Genomic DNA, 23633 nt, shown 5'->3' with positions numbered 1-23633 from the left:
TATATATTTTAATGGTTTGTATTTGAATATTGAATGATTTATTGTATTTGCAAGTGATTGAATTGCGAAACAGGTTGTTCAAGAATGTGATTGCAATTTTAATTCAGATTTTCATGCTACTTTTTTTAGGTTGGTAATCATATTTTCTCTAAATATATTTGATTAAAGATGAGATTAAAGTTGTGTTTTTAAAATTTTTTAGAACCGAAAATAGCACCGAACCGAACTGTATTGAACCGTAAAATTGGTACAATACGGTATTGGATCCTTTTATGTTTGGTACGGTACTAGTACCTTCAATTTTAAAATAACCGAGGTTTGGTATGGTACGTGTGATTTATAAATAACCGAATTGGACCGATCTGTGCTCGGCCCTAGGTATGACATCCTGATTGTGAATGAGAATTCTTCTTCTTCTCTAAAATTCTTCTCTTTCTCCCTCTCTCTTTCTTACCCAAATCTGTGATCCAATTTCTAGTTGGATTAAAATATACTGAAATTGGAATTGAAAATTATAATGGAAGAAATAATAATGTTCAAAGCATAAATATTAAAGTAAACCTTAATGAATAAACAACATTTATATTTTTTGATAAAAAAGAGCTGGTAATGTCTCTAATCATCATTTACATTTATACTTTTTATATTTTATTTATTTAAAATATAATGTTTTAACTCCATAAATACGGTGGTTGGAACAAAGATATATTTAATTATTAATTTCAACTAATAATATGCTTGTGCTAATGCACAATTATCGAGTTGATGATATAAATTTTTAGTTTGAAATATCTTATTCTAATAAAAAATAGTACATTATAAAAATAATTTTATTTTGTTATTATTCTATTTTAATAGCAGTTAATATTATCATTTTACTTATATAACTTTAAAATTTAATGGTTATAAGAAATAATTAAATTCTGCCACGTGGAGTCTCCTAGAAAATTTGGCTTTCTTTATAGCATATTGCTCATGCAAATTATTTTATTTATTTTATATTTAAAAAAATTATATTATATATTAATTCAAATTATAATTATATTAGTATGAAAATAAAATTTATTTTTATTTATGATACTTTTATTTTTATTTTTATTAGTCTTTTACAAAAATCATTTATACACTCTTATAAAAAATTATTAACTATTTTTATGATCTAAAATTAAAATTTCTATTCTTTTACTATTTTATTAATTTTTTATATATATATATATATATATATATATATATATATATATATATTGTATAGAAAGATAGTAAAATTTATTATTAATTTGTAGTAACTATAATAATTATTATACTATATAATTCTTATATTTAAATAAGTTATAAATATCATATTTATTATTAAACTTTTATAAAAATCATAGTTAATATATTTCTGAATGTATCATATGTCATTTTCTCATTAGAAAATAATATGATATGGCTTCATAGAATTTTTCCATATGGAAAAACTTGGTCTTCTTTATATATATATTATTAATTATAGATTAATAGATGTTTACTCGTTATGACCGTTATTATTATTTCAATTATAAAATTAAGTTTATAGATACAAATTTTAATAAAATTTTTGATATTCAATATAATTTATAATATTTTAAAAAATAATAACAAATTAACTATTTTTAAATGTTCCTAATTTTTTTAAGATTTTAAAATTTTATTAATACAATAATATAAAAATTATCTTAAAGATATTTATTAACTTAATTCTAATATTATATAAATTAATACTATCAATATAATTAATATTATTATTTATTATATAATTAAAAATATTAATTTATTAGTGAATAAAATAATTAAAAATATTATTTTATATAATTAGAATCGTTATCTAATTAGAAAACTAATTTATTAGTTAATATATTATTAAAATATAATTAATATATTCCTTTAAAAATTATTTTCTAATTAGATAATCTAATTAATTATTAATATGTTATTTTTTAGGATTAGAATTAGTGTTTAATTAAGAATGTAACTTATTAATTAATAAATTAATAAAAAAACCATAAAATTACAAATAAACTTGAATCTAATATATCAAAATAAGTATATATGTCAAAATTAAAATCCTATGCTCCAGAAAATAAGGCATACGTGTCAAAAAATTTTGAAAAATCAATCTAATTCTTCATATATGGCACATTGAATACATCAATATTTAACAAATTCAATTATAGAATCACTAATAAACAATCTTATTTGCAAGTACAACGTATAATATACATCTATTAATTAGCAATTAGACTAATTAAGAGGATGACAGAAAAACATCTCCTGCAATTAATTGACTGTCTCATTATGAAATTATCTGCAGACTAGTTTCTAGTTTCTAGTCATTCAATGAATTCATAAAATGTTCCAATATGATATTATTAGATCACAAATATAATTGTTAGATAGATTTCTTTTCCAAGAAATCATTGAACAACTTGTTATAATTTCATGCAATATCAACCCTTAGTTTTAAATCTGCATAGTACTCATCTATCCATCTCCCAATGATTTGTATTTCCTGCTTCCTCATCTCCTTAAGCCAGTTCGGGTCATCTTTCGTTGCAGATCGAAAATCAACATGATGAGCTCCTAAAAGAAAATGGAAATTGTCATGAGTGAATCATTGTTCAAGCTACTCATTTCAGTGTTTAGGCTGCAGCACCTTGTATAGATTGTTAAAAATAGTAAAGGAGAAACATTTTACATACCCTTCTTTGTGACAATGGCAATGATGCTGGAAGATATATTTTTCAGGACACTGCAGAGAATGAAAAGTTATTGATGAGATCATTGTGGCATCATCAAAAAGTTTATACAAGTAATGAAATATACATGATGAAATTATGTAAAGAAGTCAAGATTTTTTTTTTTTTTTTTTGTGGAAGGAAGAACTATCATTGATCTACACTGAGTTGGTATCTGGTGTCATGGAAATCATGAAGATAATTATTCAAAACCATGGAAAATCAATTAAGGACTAGAAATACTGACCCTCCTCTGCTCCAGGGATCTTGCATACCATTAGAAAATATGATGTTACTGCCAAATCTCTTCAACACTTTATCAATTCTCTACGCATGAGAAACACAAGAACAGACACATAAAACTCCAAGAGAGATGCATGCTCATGTGCTTTGTCTTGGCTGCAGCCAAATATATCATCTGAGAATATTTGATAAGGAAACAAAAATAAATGAAGAAAACCTCACTTTGCCACCAAATTCAGTAGTGATCCAATGCTGTCGGGGCATGACACCAAATTTTTTCTTGCATTCTTCTGCAAACTCTTTGTAGTCATAACCAGATGGTGGAAACATGCTCTCTTTAGAGCAAGTCATTGGCATGACCATCTCAGTACATGCCTGCACCATTATTGAGGAAACACTAGCAACAATCATTGTCAGCATAAATGTTAGGTAGATTACATTAGAAGTTAGCTGATAATGGAATTAGGTACCAACTTAGAAAGTAAGTTCAAGATTTTGTAACTTTGATTTCTAATATTATCAAACACTATGTATTGTTATTATGCACTTCACAGAGGAATCAAATGCTATTGAAATAATTGAGCTCTAGTTGTTTATATTTTCAACTGCCTCACGATGTCTAGGAATCAGATTAGTTTTGTGATCAATAACTGGGGCAGCCTTACAGAGGTAACTTGAACTATACCTGCCAATTCCAACCATGAAGACCGTGAGCATCAGGTACATTTTCTAGCTGAAAGCATTTTTCTCCACGAGAGTAGTTGTAGTATAAGCTTGCAGCTGCAAAAACCCTGCTAACCTTGGATGCCCCAGCTGGAAATCCATCTATAATCTTGCACATCTTCGTTACGGACAACAAATTGTAGAGCTTAGGAAGCTAAATTTTGTAGTTACACTTGTGTCTAACTGAACCAGTGCAAATCTTACCTCCTTCACAGGGTAGGCAGGTAGTGGCTTCATAAAATTTGCTTCAGTAGGATAATTCACCATGGCCGAGTAAACATAAGCAGACCATAGCCAGTCCCAGACTGAATCCAGTGAATGAAGATCTCTGTACATTTGAAGAGTGGATTATCACCATGGTGACTGATTGTGCACAGAAAGGTGAATTAACCATTTTTTTCTTACTGATAGCATAAAATTTTTTAATTATTTGTTAATGTTGGTTTTATTAACCTGTGCAGACCATATCATGAAACAGACTTTTGTATTCATCAACATGCAAAAAGTAAAAAAGCAGTACTTGCTTTCATTTTGAAGATGAGCCAGATCGTTATGTAAACGTCGAACGATTGCCTAAATGTTCCTAAATAATTACACAAGTTAAATTCACAATTGAAGTCTATAGGGTCATTCTCTCTTTATGAAGCATCAACCATTTTCTCTCATAGAAGTTAGAACATTGTTCACTATTACATCAAGTGTTATGTGCCTAAATGGTGTAAGCCAGGAGATTGAAATGATTTTCTGCATATCTAGATTCACTAGTTTGAGATTGTGGCTTATTTTAGTTTAGAATATTTCTTCTAGGAAAATTGAAAGAACTTAATGTCGATAGTACCACCTTTGGATAAATGATGAGCACGCAAGTTGAAAACTTACTTGCAAGTTCTGAAAGTCCTGCTTAGTTCAATTAATCCTTCTTTCTGTGATGATAGCGTCTCCAGCTCTGCCCAGCTCCCTTTTATCACTTCATAGCAATTCAAGCTTGCTTCCTGCTCATATTTATTTTACCAAGGAAATGTCAAGAAAAACATGGGAATACGACAGGTTTTCAAATCAATCTTTCAGGAACAAACACAATAATGCACAAAGCGAGAGAGAAAGAGAAGACCCTAAAATCTTGGGACACAGCATCATAGAAGCTTGACCATGGAGTAATGTCATCAAACTGCAAAATGGGGGCTGAAGATGCTAATGCCCCAATGGCTATATGAGGGTACTTCAGTCTGAACCAGGTTGCCAACACTGAGAGAGAGGGAAGGGGGCTGAGTAATTAGAATTAAAAAGGAATTAATCTGAATGGTGCTAAGAAAATAAAGCAACAATACAACCTGATATATTTGATAATTTACAAGTAACAACCAGCAGAAAAACACTACAAAGTGCATTAAATGCTGCTCCACTAATGGCATTCATTCTTTCAATTACACTACCTACTTCAGGCAACAACCACAGAATGGGAAAATTTATAATTCACTGCAAAGACACCACATAAATTGGCCACATGGCATTTAAAGTCCAGAATTAATAAGACAAACATTGAAGCATCAGAAGTGTAAGAAGAATTTTGAGTTTACTTCCTCCATAAGAGCCGCCAAAGACTACCACTGGAGATGCCTCAGAGGAAAGATTCTGCTTCAAGCTCCTTATCAGAACTGCAAAATCAGCCAATGCTTGCTGTGAATTCAAGTACCCCAATGTCTCTGCTGACTTGTACGAGTCCTTTCCAAATGGCATTGACTCCCCATAAAATCTATGCTGAAAAACCACACAGAAACAAACCCATCAAATAGTCATGTTCCCTTCTGGCTAAACCAATACCAAAATTGTAAGAAACCATGCTTTGAAGAACACCCATGTGCTCTTTTGTGATTTTTAAATCAATAATTGATTTTTTCTGTTATTTCCTTAACACCCATGAAAAGTCCTTTTAGTTCTAGGAAACCAACATGAGCATTACTAGTAGTTTAAGGAAATACAAAATGGGTTTTGGTGTCTTCCCTTTGGGAGAACACCAAAAATTATGTTTTTTCTAGTGCTCTGAGCAATACCCAAATAGTGAATTTGTGCTCAGAAGTAAACGAGGTGATGCTTTCAAGTGCTTCTCTAGCTACTACTAGATACACTTTTGGTGTTCTAAGTAGTTATACTTTCTCTGCTTTTCAACAACCAGTAAAACAAAATTTTAATCTCTTAAGAAAATGAAGTACTTCAATGAAAACAAGGAGAGCCCGGAACTTTGGAGCAATATCCAGCAAGAAACCAGTGTTAGCAGCAAACCACTCAATGTCGCCTTCGTTCCCAGTGTAGACAAAGATAGGAGCTTCCTTATGCCAATATTGGCTACTGATAAGGTACTTCTGGTAGAAAATTTTATAGCCATTTGGCTGGAATGTAAAATGGTCCAAAAGTTGAGGAAAGTAGCGAGTCTTGTAAGGGATCTTTGGCTTCGTAACCTTTGGTTGTTTGGTTAAAGTTTGGTAATTTGCAGCTCTTGGAATCAATGCAGACATTGATTTGGCATTTGGCATTGTTCCAAGAACAAGAAAGACTAGTACCAAAAGAGATGCACAAGGAGCCATTCTTTCTTCTCTCTGGAGAGCAGATGAATGCTGGTTCTTGTTAGAAGAAGAAAGGATTGGAGATTATTGTATCTAGCTTTCTTTATTATCCTGATATTTTCTCATTCACTTTTGGTTAATGTTAAGCAGGAAGAAGTAAAAAGAGTAAAAAAATGAACTGATAAAGGTCCAGTTGACAGTTTATTGGCGAGGAAGTGAAGTTTTTGGCCTTGTATAATTGTGTGTAGCAATAGTATAATACTAATCAACCAGCTGCCATGCTGCAGATGGTAACAGCAGGTGATGGATGGGACAAATTATAGAAATTGGCTTCTTCCTCCTGACTGCAGAGTGTTGATTAATAACAGGATTATGTTCTCTTATAATCAGTTGTGAGTGAGATCTCAATTACTATATGTTTTCAGTCTTTCATCATTTGTAATTCATAAACAAACATGATTCAGTTGTGCTTCTTGAATGTTTAAATTATACACTAAAAAATATTTGTGGATACTTTAAGAAATCTACATGAATTTTCAGTTGTTTTGTCAGTAATTTTCAATTGATTTTAAGGTTGAAAATTCATGCACAAGTTACAGGTTATGCAGTTAGTATTTTCATTTCCATAATTCAATGGTTGCCAATACAAAAGGCTTCATTTGTTTAGTAGATTTTTTGAAGGTTGTTTTCTATTATTTGGCTATGATATAAAAGAAAAATTATTTAAATATTATTTTCTAGTTTTTTTAAGTACACTGAATATTTAAAATTATTTTAACTGTTAATAGTTGATTAATGCTAGAATTTCTAAAACTCTTTTTCTTTTTTGAACGTTCGCTCATAATTTTGTTTGTGAAGTAACTTTGCAGAGGAACCTTAGTTGATGTCTTTATTTAACAAAAGTCCATTGTTAGAGAAGAATTGTCATTATATGTTCAGTTTTTTGTTAGCAAAATCACTGCCTAGCTTGGACCAAATCAAAGCAAGTCATAATTACTTGTCTAAACCTAATTTCACAATAAATATACATAATTGTTCCAAAGGGTATAAGAAAAAGTTCAATGGAACGCAAGGACGCCATAGCCAAATTTGACCATTTTTCCTTATTCTTTAATTGCTATAAAAGGGAAACTGAAAGAATAAAAGTAAAAGGTACAGTTCCTTCCTAAAAGATTTTTAGGGTTCTTACAGGTTATAATAAAAGCTTCATAGTGATGGGCCACTCAATTATTAGGATTCTCGAGACACTGGCCCCCTCATGCATTATTGATGGAACCAAACCCCAAGCATAGGGACCATGTCCTTCAGTCCATGTCAATTTTGAGGTGTTTAAGAATCAGATATTAAAAGCTATCTGTTCAGTTCAATTGTCAATTTCTCTCTTCAATTTGTTTAAGATAGATTAGTATAATGGAATGACAATGTATGTTTCAGGTCTTTTCAGAATTAAAAAGACTGTCGGTTAGAGGTAATCCAGTGAAAAAGAAACTCCCAATCTAACAGCGGCAGGTAAAGAATATAATGGTAATGGAAACTCAAACTAACCATGAACATTGGATTGAAGCAGAAAAGAAAGCTACTGGGCTCAGAAAGGGTGCTAGGACTGACTTTTCTTCCATGCTAAAACTATCCTGAGGAGAGCTCCCAATAGAATATCAGGGGTATTGAGGATGGTGAAGGAAGTTGGAAGGCATGTTTCAAATGAAATTGTTGATGTGTCTTTTCCTCAACTAATTCTTGATGGTATGGTTCCTCTGAGTTACAGATGGTATGATTCATGCCTTTACAGAGCATATCATTGGTGACTAAATCAATGAAGTTATTTTCCATTTTGCCTTCTTTAGCTCTGGTTGGGTTGGATCCACAGCAAGATTTTCTCAACAATTCTAAAACCATTTTTCCGAAGGAAGATGCTTATCGTGCTAATATGAGATTATTTTATTGATGGGATAATGCTTAAAGAGTGTAAAATCTGTCAGAAAAGATTATCCGTGCCAAGGGGTAGAAACATAACCATTTATCTCTTCTGTCACCTCGTAAAAGATAGGCAACATTTACCTCTCCATCTTATCTTTATATGAAGGCTGTTTGTTAGATATTTATTCTTTAAGTCTCTCGTTATAAATAAGAATACTATTTTTACCTGTTTTAATCAATATTCTCGTCTTTCTTTCAATATTAATTAGATTGTCAGAGTGGTTCTCCAGGCAAAAAAACCTGGATACCATAACTTGATGTATTTTGCAGATTTATCAAGAACAGATCTATGGATAGATTGGAAATTTTCAGATCTTATCATTTGGTGCGATGAGCGTGAAATGATTTTGTCTACTAGTCATCCCCATAGATCCTCTCTATTCATGGAACTATAATAACTTGAGAGCCTACTACAAGTAAGATGCTAGAATGTTTGTTTCTAATAATTTTCTTTGCTTTAATTTATTCAATAAAGGGCTAGTACATAATTTGTCTAATAATTTAGGTTAATATTTCTTTTCTTCATGCATATTTTTTATATGGCATTCAGTAAGTCCTTCATTCAAGATCTAATTATTTCATATATAATCAAGATTTCAAAAGGTTTTCATAAAAATATCTCCAAATCAATCAGAGATTCTCCAAGAAGAGGTTTAAAGAATTAAGAAATCTTTTTAGAAGATCTTCATCAAACGATCTTCAAAAATACTTCTAATAAGGATTTTGAAAAGAGGTATATAAAATCTCAAAGAGATCTTACAAGAGAAGATTTTTCAAAAATCTCCAAAAAGATCTCCAAGATAAGATTTCTATAAAATCTCCAAAAGATCTTCCAAAAGCAGAATCTCTAAGAGATTCTTTAAGAGAAAATCTCTCCAAAAATCTCCAAAGAAAATCTTTAGAAAATCTCTAAAGATTCCAAGAGAAGATCTAAAAAGAAATCTACTATAAGAAGATCTTCCGCAAATCTCCAAAAGAGAGAATTATAAAATCGCCCGAAGAGCTATGGGATCAAACAAAAAACTATGAGATCGCTTAAAAAGCTATGAGATCTCCCATATATCATAATCTCATAATCTCCATCAGTTATCATAATCAAGCATTGTGTTCTTCACTTGAAAAATAGAAGATCATGTCTCAACCATTCAAGGTGCTTATCAGTAACTTTTCCATACATATCTCTCCAATGTAGCTCTTTCATATAGATCCTCCCAATATAGATCTCCCGCGTAGATCTCTGCAATATAAATATCCATCATCGGCTCTATTGTATAGATCTCCATAACTATTGCAGCTCTTCAAGCAACATAAGTCTAACATCATCGATGTGATGTACAACTAAGCTCTAAATTCGATAAGTTTTCATATTTCGAGTCTTTTTAATTCGAAACTTTTGGTGGGACATGTGATGCATACCTGTCAAAAAAGATCACCCATCGCAATGGTAGAGACAACCACTCACCTCCTCTATCACCTCCTAAAAGATAGGCAACCTCCACTTCACTATGTTATCTTATCATGAAGGTTATTTTCTAGGTATTTATCCTTTAAGTCTCTTATTATAAATAGAGAGGCCATTTTCACTTGTTTTAATCAATTATACTCTCATCTTTCTTCCAATATTAACTTGATCGTCAGAGTGGTTCTCCAGACAAAAAGCCTAGACACTATAATTTGATGTCTTTTGTGGATTTATCAAGAATAGATCTCCTATGGATAGATCATAATGACTAAAAATCGACCAAATTAGATTAAGCACATAATGATAACCGAACATAAAGTGTAAAAAGATACATATTTGCATTGGTTAGTCTTATTAGAACTATTCATCCTATTATTAATCTTATTATGTGTTATATTGAATAAAGAGTTTGTTTTATACTATTGGAATAAGTATTAAACTTTGAGCAAATGTCACAGGCCCAGCTCAATGCCTATATTTAGAGACCGTGTGGCATTTGTTGTCAAGGTAATTCAACAAGCCAGCCAAGGATAATTGGGTAAATCCATCAAAAGAACATATTAAGAATGCATTCCAGCGTGAATGAAAATATAGCGACAGGCAATATATGAGGCACGCAGATAAAATATAATTTGGAGCTACTTGTTTTATTCATAATGATTATAATCGATACAATGGGACTGTTTAAACATGCATTCTTAGTGTAGGTACAGGAGAGGACCTACACGAGACGGACGCGAGACTAACCTGATGAGTGACTAGTTGTACGGAAAAATTGACTAATTTAAAACTTTAATTAAATTAGAAGAGACTCTTACCAATTATAATTTAAAACTTTTTCTATTATGTGATTACTTTACACATTTTAGAAATTACTAAAAATAAAAAAAAAGAATACAATGGAATAAAAGACATTATTTTTAAATTTGTGAGCTATGTTGTGGTCAAAAATATATTTGTAGATAAAAATATTAGCTTGGAAAAAAGTTAGTTTCATTTATCTTAATCATTCTAAACAACAAATTAAATCAAAGAAATTAATAATCTAATACTTATAGCTATGGCTAGCCATTATTGGGTTCAATTCGGTTATATAGTTAAAAAACGATTGAAATCAAATTAAATTTTAGTTCTTTTATAATAGAAGAGACTAAAATTATACTAAATATGAATAGCATCAAATCAAATTCAACTAATTTTTTCCGATCAATGCAACTTAGTTATTAAATGGTATTTTGGTTTGAATATATCTGAATATACATTTACTATTTAATTTACAAATATAAGTATTTGAAATTTACAATCAAGACATTCTAAAAATGAAAACAAACTGAGTAAATATAAGTATTATATAGTCTATACATAAAATAACCACCCAATGGAAATTATAAAGGAAAACTTCACGAAACTATTATATAGTTTAACGTATTTTTATTTTAAAATTTGTGTTTTTTTTCATTTTAATACTTTGTGAATATAATCGTTAATAAATAATAGTCAAATTACATAACACCGTTAGCAAGTGCTGATGTAGCGGTTGGAAGAACAATAGATATTACGTGCCATGCCAGAATCTCCTAACAATACTATACAATTTAGTTGTTATTTGTTAACGGTTATATTTATAGAATATTAAAATGATGAAAAAAAAAAGACCAGACATCTTAAAATAAAAATACATGAAATCATAAAATAGTTTAATGAAGTTTTTTCAAATTATAATATAGTCAAAATTAAATATCTCTAATTTATTTTTTTTGAAACCAATGTCTATATTTTAGTAAACACTCAACATCGATAAAATTAAATATCTAAAAAAATAATAAATACTAACAATTGACACTTCATAAGATGAAAATGAACATAAAAAATGAAATGTAAAATTTATATTATATTCTGTTCATTTTACTTTAATTGACACTAAATAATCAAGATTTTTGTATATTGGTAAATTATATTCAATTTAGTTGAATTCAGTTCTAAGATTTTTAAATTATCATGATATTTTTCGATCTAATATTTAGATTGAATCAGCTTGAAATTGAAACTAGACCTGGCTAAAGGCTCAATTCGAGTGAACCACACTTGTCAAACCTAGAGCCAGCCTTTGTGAACCGATCCAAAAGCTTAAGGGATAATGGTTGGTTAAGATTTAAAATCACATTGAACCTGAACCAGCTTTGAATCAAACTAATTTAAACGGATCAATCCTTAAAAGATTAATAAAAACCAAATAATTTTAGAAAAATTTAAATTTTTATTATGTTTAGATTTGATCTTTTTGTATTTATTTACAATTATTAAATATATATAAATATATCCTTTAATATTTTTTAAATATTTAATTAAATTTTTAGCATTTAAAAGATAAATAAACAAAAATAATTGATTCTTAACTTTCACAAAATATATAATTATTATAATAAATATTATGAAAAATATAAATTAAATAGTTTGATGAATTTTTAAAAAACAAATATTGTATTATTGTTTAATTTAAAATTTTAATTCTTTTCACTTGAATCAGAACCGAAACTATAATGAACCTGAATTATAAAACTGATTCTATACAAGTTGGACCTTAACCATAAATCAGATATTGTATATGCAGTCCGTTTGAAATGAACTTAAAATCTGACGATTCAGGTCCGATTTCGAGCCGGGACAAGCCCTTGGCCAGGTCTAACCGAAACCAAATACATTTACTTGAACGGTAACATTCGGTGTGGTCGTGCAGCGCCCCTAAATGATGACACAGATGAAATTGACACTGGCCATGTGAACCCTTTTTTTCTTGACGACCAAGTCTCCTCTCCTTCCTTGCTTAGTTTGCCTTCCAATTCAGTCCCAAAACTTTCACTCATCAAATACTTGATAGAAAACGAACACTCTAGAAACTCTCATCTATCGACCATTCATATGCATAACATGTAAGGCCCTTAACCCTCCACGTCTCACTCAAATATCACATTGTATAAAAACCCTTTCTTTTTTCTCTTCTCTCTCCCTAATCCCTATATATTAGCCTTATCCCTGGTATCGGTTCAACAAACCCACAAGTTTTAATAGGTTAGAGAAATCTACAAACAGAACCCAAGTTTTTTTTTTCCAAGATTTTACTCGCTATAAAAAGATGGCTGCTGCCAAGAATGAGATGGAAGTGGTGAAAGGGCTAGACATAAAGAGGTACATGGGAAGATGGTATGAGATAGCTTCATTCCCATCAAGATTTCAACCCAAGAATGGAGTGAACACAAGGGCCACGTACACTTTGAATGAAGATGGTACCGTGCATGTGTTGAATGAGACATGGAGTGATGGCAAAAGAGGGTATATTGAAGGTACTGCTTATAAGGCTAATCCTAAAAGTGATGAGGCTAAACTCAAGGTCAAATTTTATGTCCCACCATTCTTGCCTATTATTCCTGTTGTGGGAGATTACTGGGTTTTGTATCTTGATGATGACTACTCCTATGCTTTGATTGGCCAGCCTAGCAGGAATTATCTTTGGGTATGTATTATAATATGATGTTGATATTCATTTCTTTGTTTAATTAATGTTTGAACTGGAATTATAAATTATTTTTGTCTGTGTTTTAGATACTTTGCAGGAGAACTCATCTAGATGATGAGATTTACAATCAATTGGTGGAGAAGGCTAAAGAAGAAGGCTATGATGTGAGCAAACTCCATAAGACACAACAAAGTGACCCACCACCGGAAGGAGAAGAGGGTCCCAAGGACACCAAAGGAATTTGGTGGATCAAATCCATTCTCGGAAGATAGGAATAGTTCATAGAGATTTGGAGCATGGTATATGATTAAATAGATTTTAGTAGCCATCAAATATGCATTTGGATCAGTAGTTTACTGTGTGCTAGTTTCCTGGCAATTTTAGGTTCTGTAAATTGTCAATCTGGAATCTTTTAATAATTTTTATATTTAATATAGAATCCAATGAGTGTGCTGTGGGGACGCATTTTCGGGTCTTATCTTATCTTAGCCAAGAATGTTCATTCTGATGTGACAGCTATGGACCATGATAGTAGTATACACTTCACCGAAATCAGATCAGATTCCCTCTAATCTTCACGAATCACAACCTCTCTTAAATGTAGAATCCTGAAAATGATTGAGCAGAAAATGGCTGAAATCTGCACTAATAAATGCTTAAAAGGAGCGTAGATTCTTAAAATGCTAAAGGAACCACTAAAATATAAAAAAGAAGAGTAATGCAAATAAATGAGAAATCAAGTCTCCAATAACTTAGTTCTGAGGGGAAATTGCCTTCACTATAAAGAGAGGAGAACTGCTGTACAATTCTGCATCTAAATGAATATTGAGTTTTGCCACCTATGTTAATTTATTTTGTGATTTCTGCCTTGAATTGTCACTAGGAACCAATGCAAATAGTAAATATTTTCTGCTCAAACTTTCACATCATAAGGTCTCTAATATTGCACCCTTGGAATCTACAGTTGAGCAGGTGCCTGCCTGCACAGCTAACTCCCATTCTCAATTGGCAAATCCCAACTCAAGACAACTGTCAGCTTCATATCATAATTTGAAAAATTAATGAATCTTGCCATCACACAGTTAAATTGAATAGGCTACCTATCTGCCTCGGAGCATATTCTGAAAAAGTCCAATATTGCCTCACTAAATCATTAAAGGTGAGCTAGTATTTCAAATTCTTACATATCATCAGCAACTGGAAAAAGGAATTTAAGGACGCTCGTAACTAACCAATCCTAACAACAGGCTTTTCGTATTTTGATAAGCTTACAAAAATCTAACAAGTCCTTGCATTCACCATGTCAGTAAATCCTACGCATATTGACCGTAAAGTGAGTGAAACCCTTAGGCATCCAATTACACAAGCAAATCTATGATTTGCCAGCAGACACAGAGCAATGAACAGCACAATTGTTTTTGTGAGAACCTTTATCAGGTTTGTGCCATTCCTAAAACTCATTAAGATTTAGGTTATTGTGTCTTCTCTTTTAAAACGTGTTTCTCATGGGCAAGGAGTATATATTACACCAGAACATCTCAAACAGAACAAACAAAGAAACATATATTACTTGAAGAAATAAGCTTGAAAGAAAGAGAACTGCATACATACAGCACCCATGAAAGTGAACTATGCTACCCGACAAGATGAGAACAAAACTATAAAGAGAAACTCTAGTGTCAATGTTCTAGTTTCCTTTCTTTTTCATCCAAGAGACAAAATATCCAGAAGCAGATATTCCATAGTATCACACAAAACAATTGATAAATGATATAAACATATTACAATCACTTTGTCGTCTGCCACCTTCAACATTATAACAAGTGCAACTGATTATATTTTGCAGCTTGCTTCGACAAGTTACAGTATGGTACAACATTGATTGGTTTTTTTCGCCTGCTTGTAAAACATCTGCAATAACAACCACCAGAAATTTTATGTTAGCAACCCCAATATTATAGCTTATTTTCAAACAACAACCAAATAAACTTGAACCAAAAAGAAGCAAAGGAATATATTTTGCTGGATTAATGGATTAAGGATTCATAGTTCAAAGAGTCAGTGTTATGATCACGGCTATAGTATAAACTATATGATTATCCAATACATTGAAAGAAAAAAATATATATATATAACGGATCATAAGAAAATTAGAGATCATGCACAAAGTGAAGAAAGAATAATAATAAACAGCACAGAGGAAACGCAAATCACCAGAACCATGAACCAAAGCAAAAAATTTTACACACTATAAAGTGATATATAGCAAAGAACGGTAGCATAAACAAATAAATTAAGTGATCCATTTCACTTGCAAATGAATTCTGCTACACCATTAAAATGAATATGAATCTCTTGTTGATATGACATGTATAAAAACCTACAATATTATGTCCTGAACAAAAAATTATATATTGCAACAAGTTTGCCAGCTCATGATCTTAGTTAGAGAGTCAACCCTATCCTAACACAACACCTAGCTAAAAGTTGAGAGGAAATAGGTAGTTTGAAATTTCCTTTAAGAGAAGGTGGGCTATATTAACTTCCAAATTCAAATTGTTATCTGTGTTGTGTTAGGATAGGTTTTGGCTCTCCAACTAAGACTAATGAGTTGGCAAACATATTGTATCGTATAATCTCTCTCTCACTAATAAAAAAGAACTCATTACTTCCAAAGATGCTCTTAAACAATATTTATATTTTGAGATTCATTCCACTTCCAAATGTTTTCACGCAATAGGTATATATATACAAAGGAAGCTGCTTCATAGAACTCCGCGAAATTATCATGCAATTCACGGACAGATCTAGAAAGTTTTACCCGAGGGGCCACACTAGAAAGAATTTAAAATAATGAGAGAATTCTAGAGATTCTTTTATCAGAATAAAGATTAGATAAATTCTAGAAATCATTAACTGCCTTTGTTATATAATTGTTTAATTATATGTTTCTTGGAAAAAGGTTTATCTATTATTCCTTATTAGATACTTCTATCCATTTAAATTAGGAAAATATACTTTTACATATTTTTACTGGAATTTATTTATTTCTATACGGTACAAAAAAAGTTTTGGAATTTGGGGGTGTGCGTGGGAGCGGGAGGGGGAGGTAAGTATGGATTGCAAATGAGTTCCAACAGATTTCATGTAACTCGTTTTTCCAAGGACTAGGTAAGAAAAAACATTTGCTGCACCCACCACACTTCATGACAAACCAGAAACAAAAACATTAATAAGAGGCAAAGGTGTCAATTTACAACTGGTGTACAGGTGGTGGTAACATGACTAATACCAAGGTATCTGTAGAAACTAAACTAAATTTGATTAATATTAAATATAGAACCTCTTGGGTGTCCTGCAGAAGCTAAATAAATTCAAATATTCCCATCTTCCCCCAAAGCAACAGTTTTCCTATCTCCTTCTTCAAATATGGAAAGCAAAAGTAGCTTTCTGGATTTACATTGGACTCTCAAATAGTCATCAATACCTCACTTGAATAATAGTATTCAGCTTCACAGACCTTTCTAGTGTTAATAACCTTGGTAGCCTATGACACTTGCTTGTGGCACAAACTAACTTCTGTCAACTTTAGAAATTCACATGCCCTAGTGATACATGGATCAACAGTGAAGTGAAAAAGGTAAAAAAAATTTACAGAAGCACATCCTGAGGAAGACTAAAATAAAAGCTTAAGAAGAGTTAAACACATTTGGTAGAGATAGAAAGAATTGTACTAGCAAAATAATAATGACAGTATAGAAATATGTGCAGATGTACCTGTGATGCAGCACTCAGATCTGAACTCTTTTCAACTAGACTGTCTAGTTTCTCGCCTCGAGCAAGCACGCTGTCAATAGTTTTATGCTGTAGCAAAAGCATTTTTTTAAAAAGAAATGCATATACATGTCAGCGAGAGATGAAATAGGAGAGTAGAAAGAAAGCCAGGTTGAAGTACAGATAAATGACATGGAAGTATCATTTAGATGTGAACAACGGGAAGAAAAATAAATCAGTCCTTCCAACAAACAATCCAAGTTTTAATAATTTCCAATACAGCAGCTAATGTAAGAATAAAATCAGTGAAGGAACAAAGACCAGTGAGAAGGCACTTTCATTTTTCAAACAGTTGTATCACTCGGATAGATGGAGCAATATACACTCAATCTGTTTTCCTCTATGCAAGGGGGAAAAGAGAGAAAATAATACATATGCAAGAATGACTGTGTTCGAAATCTGATTCATTTGCTTGCTTCCCTAAACTTTTCACCTAGCTTGTTGCATCGCAAAATTTCACATGAACTTCTGGCCCAAGAGCGCAGATTAGAAGGAATATGAACAACGAAAGAGCATACTCAAGTGGTGCGCTTATGTAGATAATATAATTTGGATCATTTAATATGAAAAGGAAAACTATCTCAGACAACTAATCTAAAGAATAGGCTTGTAGGAGAGATCAAAACACTAGGTGCAAATTGAACTTTCTTGAAGAATTTCATCAAGCATGACCTGAGTGTGTATAGTCCAACCAAAACTAAAAATATTTCAAAGAATTCCTGAAAATCCTGAAGCAATATCCTACAGATAAGAGTTGTTCAGGCATAATCGAACGTGGGTAACTTGTATATCTAAACTAGGAATCATTAATTAATTAAATAATCTGTCTGCATATAAAAGATGAATTTCGTTTAAAATTACCAGCCAAAGCAACAGGGGCTACAAATACAAATCTTATATTTGGCATGCATCAGATATACAACTCATTACAAATAACATATGGTGCCATTCCAGATAACTATAATAAATCAGCAAAAAGAAACAAAAACCTAAGAAATGGTAATCAGAACTTGTATGATATTGACTATCCTCCAAACAAGGACCATCAAGGCATAAACTAATTTCTATGTTTCTCAAAAAGAAGCATGAAACTGACAAGAGACAGCCCCAATGCCTTCCACCACTTTTCCAGGTAAAAGTGGTTAAAATGCAGCCAATCAGCTTTACGCGGAAAACAGATAATCTTCCTTGTCTAATAAATCTCAGAATGGCTAATGTTAAATCCAAGAATTAAATAATTAAATACCAATGCTTCAACGAAAAAACAAAAGTAATGAGGTTGTTAACATAATTACAAGAAGGAAAAGCAGAGTCTCAAATGGTTTCATATTTGAAAGAAGTAGAGATACTTGTTGCACGGTATCACTAATGGCATCAAAAACTTTTCCATCCACAATCTAACATCTAAGTTTTCTACAAACTAGGTAGCTTCATATCAAAACCAAGTTACATGTGCCACAGCAGAAATCAGAAAACTCAAGTTACCAGCAGTAGCGGGAGGGGAGGAAAGGAAGAGGGAACAATCAATTATAACTGTATCTTGCTGGAAAAGGAAGGGGCAATAATAAAATCCTTCGTAGGAGGAAGGCTAATAGAACAGGAAATGCAATCGTGTAAATGATCAAGTACATGTAAACTGCAGCAACTATGAACTCACCAGGATAATTTTTGTCTCATCCAACTCCCTCTGAATTTTCAATAACTTGTCTGCCTCTGCAGGATCCTGAAAATATTAATGAAAAGTGAAAAGGAAAAAAGATTAACAACTTTCACATTTTTACTAACATTAAATAGCTGCATTACAAAATTAACTGTAAGAATGTTGACTTACTTGGAACTTGGCCAAAGCTTCATTCAAATATGGCCAAGGTTGAGTGCTATCTGCCTGTGCAGTCCTCCATGAATCACCAAAATTCTTCTGATACTCATCTAAAACCTGCACATATAACAGTTTCTCAACTTACCAAGAAACCAAGAAGATCCCATCTAAATATAATCTTTCCTAAAGCACACAATGGAACATTAACAAACCATTGTGAAACAGCTTGCGGTAAAGAATAATTAGATTGGATTTTTAGTGCTTAGAAAGTTTTATAAATGCTGTAATTTAATCTAAATCAATGAATGGACAAACAACAATACAAGCATGGGTATTTATACACCCCAAACTAATTCTAAGCTTTTACGACAAAGGATTCCAAATACTTGTCCTAATTCAAACATCAAAGAAATTCACTGTCCTAAACCATCGCCAACAAGAATTCAAGTAAGATTTTTAAACTAACAAAAGAAAGAAAAACAATAAAAAAGACTCCTAAGACATCTTAAAAATACAAAATTGCCCTTAAAATTTTGAGAATGTAAAACATAGAACCAGCTGCTGCTAATCATTTGAGTAGATATATAAATTCCAGAAAATCCTGGAAAGCATTCTAATGTATCCAAATTAACCATATAAATAACATAAAGGGATCATAATCTAAACTTGTTGATTCTTTTAAATTGCTTGTCTTGAAAATCATATGTTGCCAAGCAAGCTACTCGATGATTCAATTTTCAATTCCAAAAGATAAGTTATTACTTTATAAATCAAAGTATCAATTATCAAAATTCAACAAACAATAGCACCACAGCTTCATAATATCAAAGAGAAATAGAAAAAAAATATAAACTTTACTAATTCATCGACACGTGGCAAATTTTACCTGAGTGAGAAGGGAAAACGAACTGCGAACGGGATAATGATCGTCCATAAATCCCAATGCACAGAGTCCATTTCTGTTATAAGCATGCACCTTATACTCTAACACAATTGTTAAAACAAAACCAATTACATTCTTTATTGAGATCAACCACATTGAAAATACAAGAATAATATGAAATTAGGATAAGATCGTTGTAGAAGAAGCTACCTTCGTGTTGAACAGACTGGCGTTGGTCAGGAGGAGTGCGTTTCGCGACGGTACGGCCGACGAAAACGATGAATTCTTTCACGCTTGACCTCTGAAAGTAACCGAAATGGCTGACATCTGCTGCGTTTGCTACTATCACCGGATCCGATCCCTCCGGTATGCACTTCAATACCAAAAGTGCCGTGATCTTCATCTCCTCTCTCTTTCTCTCTCTACAAAAACAAAAAATAAATATATTTTTTTATTTTCTCACGCCAACGTGAAGCTGTGTCTGTCCGGTGTCGTGTAACAATCTCTCTATCTCTCTGTTTTTTTATTCATTATTATTTTCAATTTTTTGGGATCGCGAAAAGGAGAAATGTGTTTCGGGGTCTATTTGTCCGTGTTTGTGTCTACTTTTAGTTGCTTCTGAGAGGTTAAGTGGTGAGATGTTATTGGCCCAATTATGTACATCAAAGGAATCTGGACCGTAAATGGGAGAATCGTGTTGTGGGCTGCTTAGAATTGATGCGGTGGAAGCAGCCAGTAATCATAGAAAGTGTAGGGCCCGGGTATTTGTTCGTTCCGTCCACCAACAAAAGCGCTAAGGGTATGTTTGGCTAGAAGGATAGATTGAGAGGAAGGAGAAAATAAAGGAGAAAGGATTAGAAGAAAACCTGTTTATCTTTTCATTTTAATTTTTAATCTTAAATAAAAAATTCTTATTTTCTTAAATTTTATAAAACTTATAAAATATGTGCTACTTACTATTATAAAATTTATTTTATTTGAATTATATTTTAAGTATAAAAAATATAAAATAACTCTTCATTTTTATTGGAAAATAAATAGGAGAAATTTTAGATATATATATATTAAATTTATTTTTCAAACCTTTTAATTTAAATTTTATTTAAAAAAATAGTATAAATAATTTTTAATTTTTAGATTTTTTAAAATATTTGATATAATTAAACAAACCTCAAGTTCTCTTTTTTTTCATTAGAGAGACAAAAAGAAAATAACGATATTACCTTTTCACTTATTTCACTAATAAATAACTAATTATTTATATTATACATTATTGTAATCATTTTAATTATTGATAATAATATTAAAATAAAAATAAAATTTAATAAGATATTTATTATTTTTAACTATCTATAATATTTAAAAATAATAATAAATTCAATATTTATAAAACACTTCTAAAAGGTTTTTGATATTTTAAGATTTATTTGTTTTAAGAAAGTTTATTAATCTAAATATATAAAATCACTGAAAAGATATATAAAATTATCTTTAGTATTATATAATTATATTACTATTTTTAGGATTAGAAACTATTGAATAATTAGAAAACTAACTTGTTAGTTGATAAAAATATTAAAATATAATCTAAAATATTAGTTTTAAGACTAAAAGATTGTATCTAATTAGAAAATAAATTTTTAATCAATATAAATATTATAATTATAATTAAAATACTATTTTTATAAATTAAAATTATTATTTAATTAAAGATAATAATTTATTAATTAAAAGAATACAATTATTTATAAAATTTAAATTTTATATATCAAAATTGAATACATTTGTCAAAATATAAAATTTATATACCAATAGTAATTCCTCTCAAAAAAATGTAATATACATAAATCCTTTAGTGATTTTCTTTTTTTTTGCCGGTAAATGGAGAATATTTCCTCTCTTTCTCCGCTACCAAAAAATTCAAAGAAAACTCAACCGTTTATTTTTTTTTATATTATTTATTTACTTCCATTCATCGTTTTAATCAAACACAATTTAAAACTATTAGAAAAAGTTTTCTACAATTTTACCGTTTTATGAAAAAGAATTTTAGTAGTCGGTCCAATAAATTCTATTAGTTTTATGAAATCAATAATTTGATCAAAACAATAAATTCCAATTACAGTTAGAGAGAATTCCAATTCAATACATAAATTTTATATAATTGTTGATTTAGTACTTTCTTAATCTAATGCGAAGATAAAAATAGGAATACTGAGTGTCAAAATGTAAATCTAAGCAAATTTAAAAGAAACACACAACAGTGGGTATTAATAAGATTCTGAATGTGTTGTCTAAAAGAAAAATTAAATTTGAAGGATGAAATCTTCTGCTTAATACCTTAAGCCAATGTCGTATGATACAATATTGTCCAATTGATTTAAAAAAAGAAAAAAAGAAATGCAACTGTCTTATAATTAGATCTCATAATTATTCCATTGCCTTTCTAAACGATTGTTCGTAATATATCAAAAATTAGTATTTTATCTTTTAAAATATTTATTTTTGACTTAATGATATAATAATTTAACATAATAAAATGAGATGGTATTAGAATTAATTATTGAAAATATAGAGATCTACTAGTATAATTTGGTAAAATTCAGTGATATTAAAATATTTAACCTATTAAGAGTATTTTGGCATTTTTTTTTTTTAAAGTTAACCTCTATTTTTTGATTTTATTCAAAGTTAATTTCTATTTTTTATAAAAGGATGTTTAACGGAGTCTAAAGATAAAGATGTTATACTTGATTATTAAAAATATAAAAATCTACTAGTGTAATATGAAAAAAATCGGATACTTTAAAATAATTAAGCCTTATAATTAAAATGTGGCCTAAAAGAGACCATCTAAGGTTTTCTCTCACATGATATTATAATTTTTTGATTCATAAGATATTATCTTCTATAATTAATTATATAAATCGTTATAATAACAGATTATGGGTGTAGAAAAGTACGTCGGCAGAAAAAGAATTTGTTGTTCCATGGAATTAAATAGTACAAGTCAAGGATGCTATTGGTGTGACTAATGGCTTTCCACTGAATATCCATTCATGTCAGTCTCAAGGCCTTCACCAAATTATAATATTTGTTCAACGCATAGGCTCATTGATTGTGTTCCTAAACAAATAATGGAAGCCATCTCTAATCCAAGGGCTTCTTTCTATATGAGGCATAAACTATTTGTAAAAATTCCTACAAGCTTGATTGGGTCTAAGGACAGGCATTATTCTAACTAGGACATGTGTTGAGTTATATTGAGATCTTGGGTAGCTCAAGAACTCTGCTCTCATTATCCTTCTTAACATGCATACATCATCAATTCTCTTTCTTCTTACGGTCTATGGAGTAGCCTGTGAAAATAGAAACTTCCAAGTGAAATCCTAATTCCCATTTAGAAAATATTGATCATGTGTCTTCTTTCTAGTCAAGAGCTCAATAAAAGAATTCAAGGTTCCAATAATAGTTGCAACTTTTATGAGCAAGTGAATAAATGATTTGGACTTTTTCCACTATCCAAATGCTAGTATTCATCTTCATTTGGTTTAAGAATTAAAGTTTTTAAAGGTATGAGCATTGGCAATAGTTGTGATCCATTTTCTGCCTAATTCTACAAGTGCTTTTAACGGTTAGTCAACTCGACATTTTTTCATATATCCTTTGAAATTTATGGAAATCTAGAAATACATTGGTGTTCAATAATGATTCGAGAAATCATTGATCATTATTGTTGATTGTCTTAGTCTTGTTATCTTATTAAAGCCAACATGTATGAGCAATACCCTGTCTTATCTTACCTAGCCCAACTGCTTTTTGCTCAAGGGTGCACCAATAATGACCTCCCCTAAGCCCTGC

At 30.7% G+C, this 23633-nt stretch overlaps 3 protein-coding genes across 4 annotated transcripts; 1 reads left to right on the top strand and 2 right to left on the bottom strand.

The window, feature by feature from the left end:
- Positions 1-2275: 2275 nt before the first annotated feature.
- LOC8282514 (lysosomal Pro-X carboxypeptidase) lies at positions 2276-6621 on the bottom strand. 2 transcript variants are annotated; one of them, XM_002523460.4, is made up of 10 exons: positions 5933-6621; positions 5300-5480; positions 4834-4967; positions 4602-4714; positions 3927-4050; positions 3685-3840; positions 3222-3374; positions 3004-3083; positions 2721-2770; positions 2276-2601 (listed from the first exon to the last, which is right to left on the bottom strand). In XM_002523460.4, exons 1-10 carry the CDS (start codon positions 6302-6304, stop codon positions 2459-2461), a joined length of 1506 nt encoding a protein of 501 aa, XP_002523506.2. In that variant the 5' UTR covers positions 6305-6621; the 3' UTR covers positions 2276-2458. The 2 variants fall into 2 exon arrangements, with proteins under 2 accessions (XP_002523506.2, XP_048227482.1); XM_048371525.1 differs by lacking the exon at positions 5933-6621 and adding an exon at positions 5774-5916.
- Positions 6622-12615: 5994 nt separating this feature from the next.
- On the top strand, positions 12616-13714 carry LOC8282513 (temperature-induced lipocalin-1). The gene is made up of 2 exons (XM_002523459.4): positions 12616-13233; positions 13323-13714. The coding sequence occupies exons 1-2, from the start codon at positions 12856-12858 to the stop codon at positions 13506-13508; spliced, it is 564 nt and encodes a 187-aa protein (XP_002523505.1). The 5' UTR covers positions 12616-12855; the 3' UTR covers positions 13509-13714.
- A 1067-nt stretch (positions 13715-14781) lies between these two features.
- Positions 14782-20388, bottom strand: LOC8282512 (VAMP-like protein YKT61). The gene is made up of 6 exons (XM_002523458.4): positions 19983-20388; positions 19776-19873; positions 18902-19006; positions 18728-18793; positions 17014-17100; positions 14782-15147 (listed from the first exon to the last, which is right to left on the bottom strand). The coding sequence occupies exons 1-6, from the start codon at positions 20173-20175 to the stop codon at positions 15097-15099; spliced, it is 600 nt and encodes a 199-aa protein (XP_002523504.2). The 5' UTR covers positions 20176-20388; the 3' UTR covers positions 14782-15096.
- Positions 20389-23633: the final 3245 nt, after the last annotated feature.

Source organism: Ricinus communis, chromosome 3, assembly GCF_019578655.1.
Source record: "Ricinus communis isolate WT05 ecotype wild-type chromosome 3, ASM1957865v1, whole genome shotgun sequence".
NCBI classification, from domain to species: domain Eukaryota; kingdom Viridiplantae; phylum Streptophyta; class Magnoliopsida; order Malpighiales; family Euphorbiaceae; genus Ricinus; species Ricinus communis.
Note: the sequence above shows the minus strand (reverse complement) of the source record. Positions and strands in the feature narration are given on the sequence as shown.

Bases quoted from the DNA above. Each gene is read 5' to 3' on its own strand.
- LOC8282514 (XM_002523460.4), bottom strand. From the start codon at position 6,304: ATGGCTCCTTGTGCATCTCTTTTGGTACTAGTCTTTCTTGTTCTTGGA. The intron at 4,715-4,833 runs GTCTTCTCTTTC...AAATATGAGCAG, and splicing joins CTGTGTCCCAAGATTTTAGG to GAAGCAAGCTTGAATTGCTA. The intron at 3,841-3,926 runs GTAAGATTTGCA...TCCGTAACGAAG, and splicing joins CTGCCTACCCTGTGAAGGAG to ATGTGCAAGATTATAGATGG.
- LOC8282513 (XM_002523459.4), top strand. From the start codon at position 12,856: ATGGCTGCTGCCAAGAATGAGATGGAAGTGGTGAAAGGGCTAGACATA. The intron at 13,234-13,322 runs GTATGTATTATA...TCTGTGTTTTAG, and splicing joins CTAGCAGGAATTATCTTTGG to ATACTTTGCAGGAGAACTCA.
- LOC8282512 (XM_002523458.4), bottom strand. From the start codon at position 20,175: ATGAAGATCACGGCACTTTTGGTATTGAAGTGCATACCGGAGGGATCG. The intron at 18,794-18,901 runs GTAAGTCAACAT...TAATATTTTCAG, and splicing joins AAGCTTTGGCCAAGTTCCAA to GATCCTGCAGAGGCAGACAA. The intron at 15,148-17,013 runs GTACATCTGCAC...TTGTTATTGCAG, and splicing joins ATCTGAGTGCTGCATCACAG to ATGTTTTACAAGCAGGCGAA.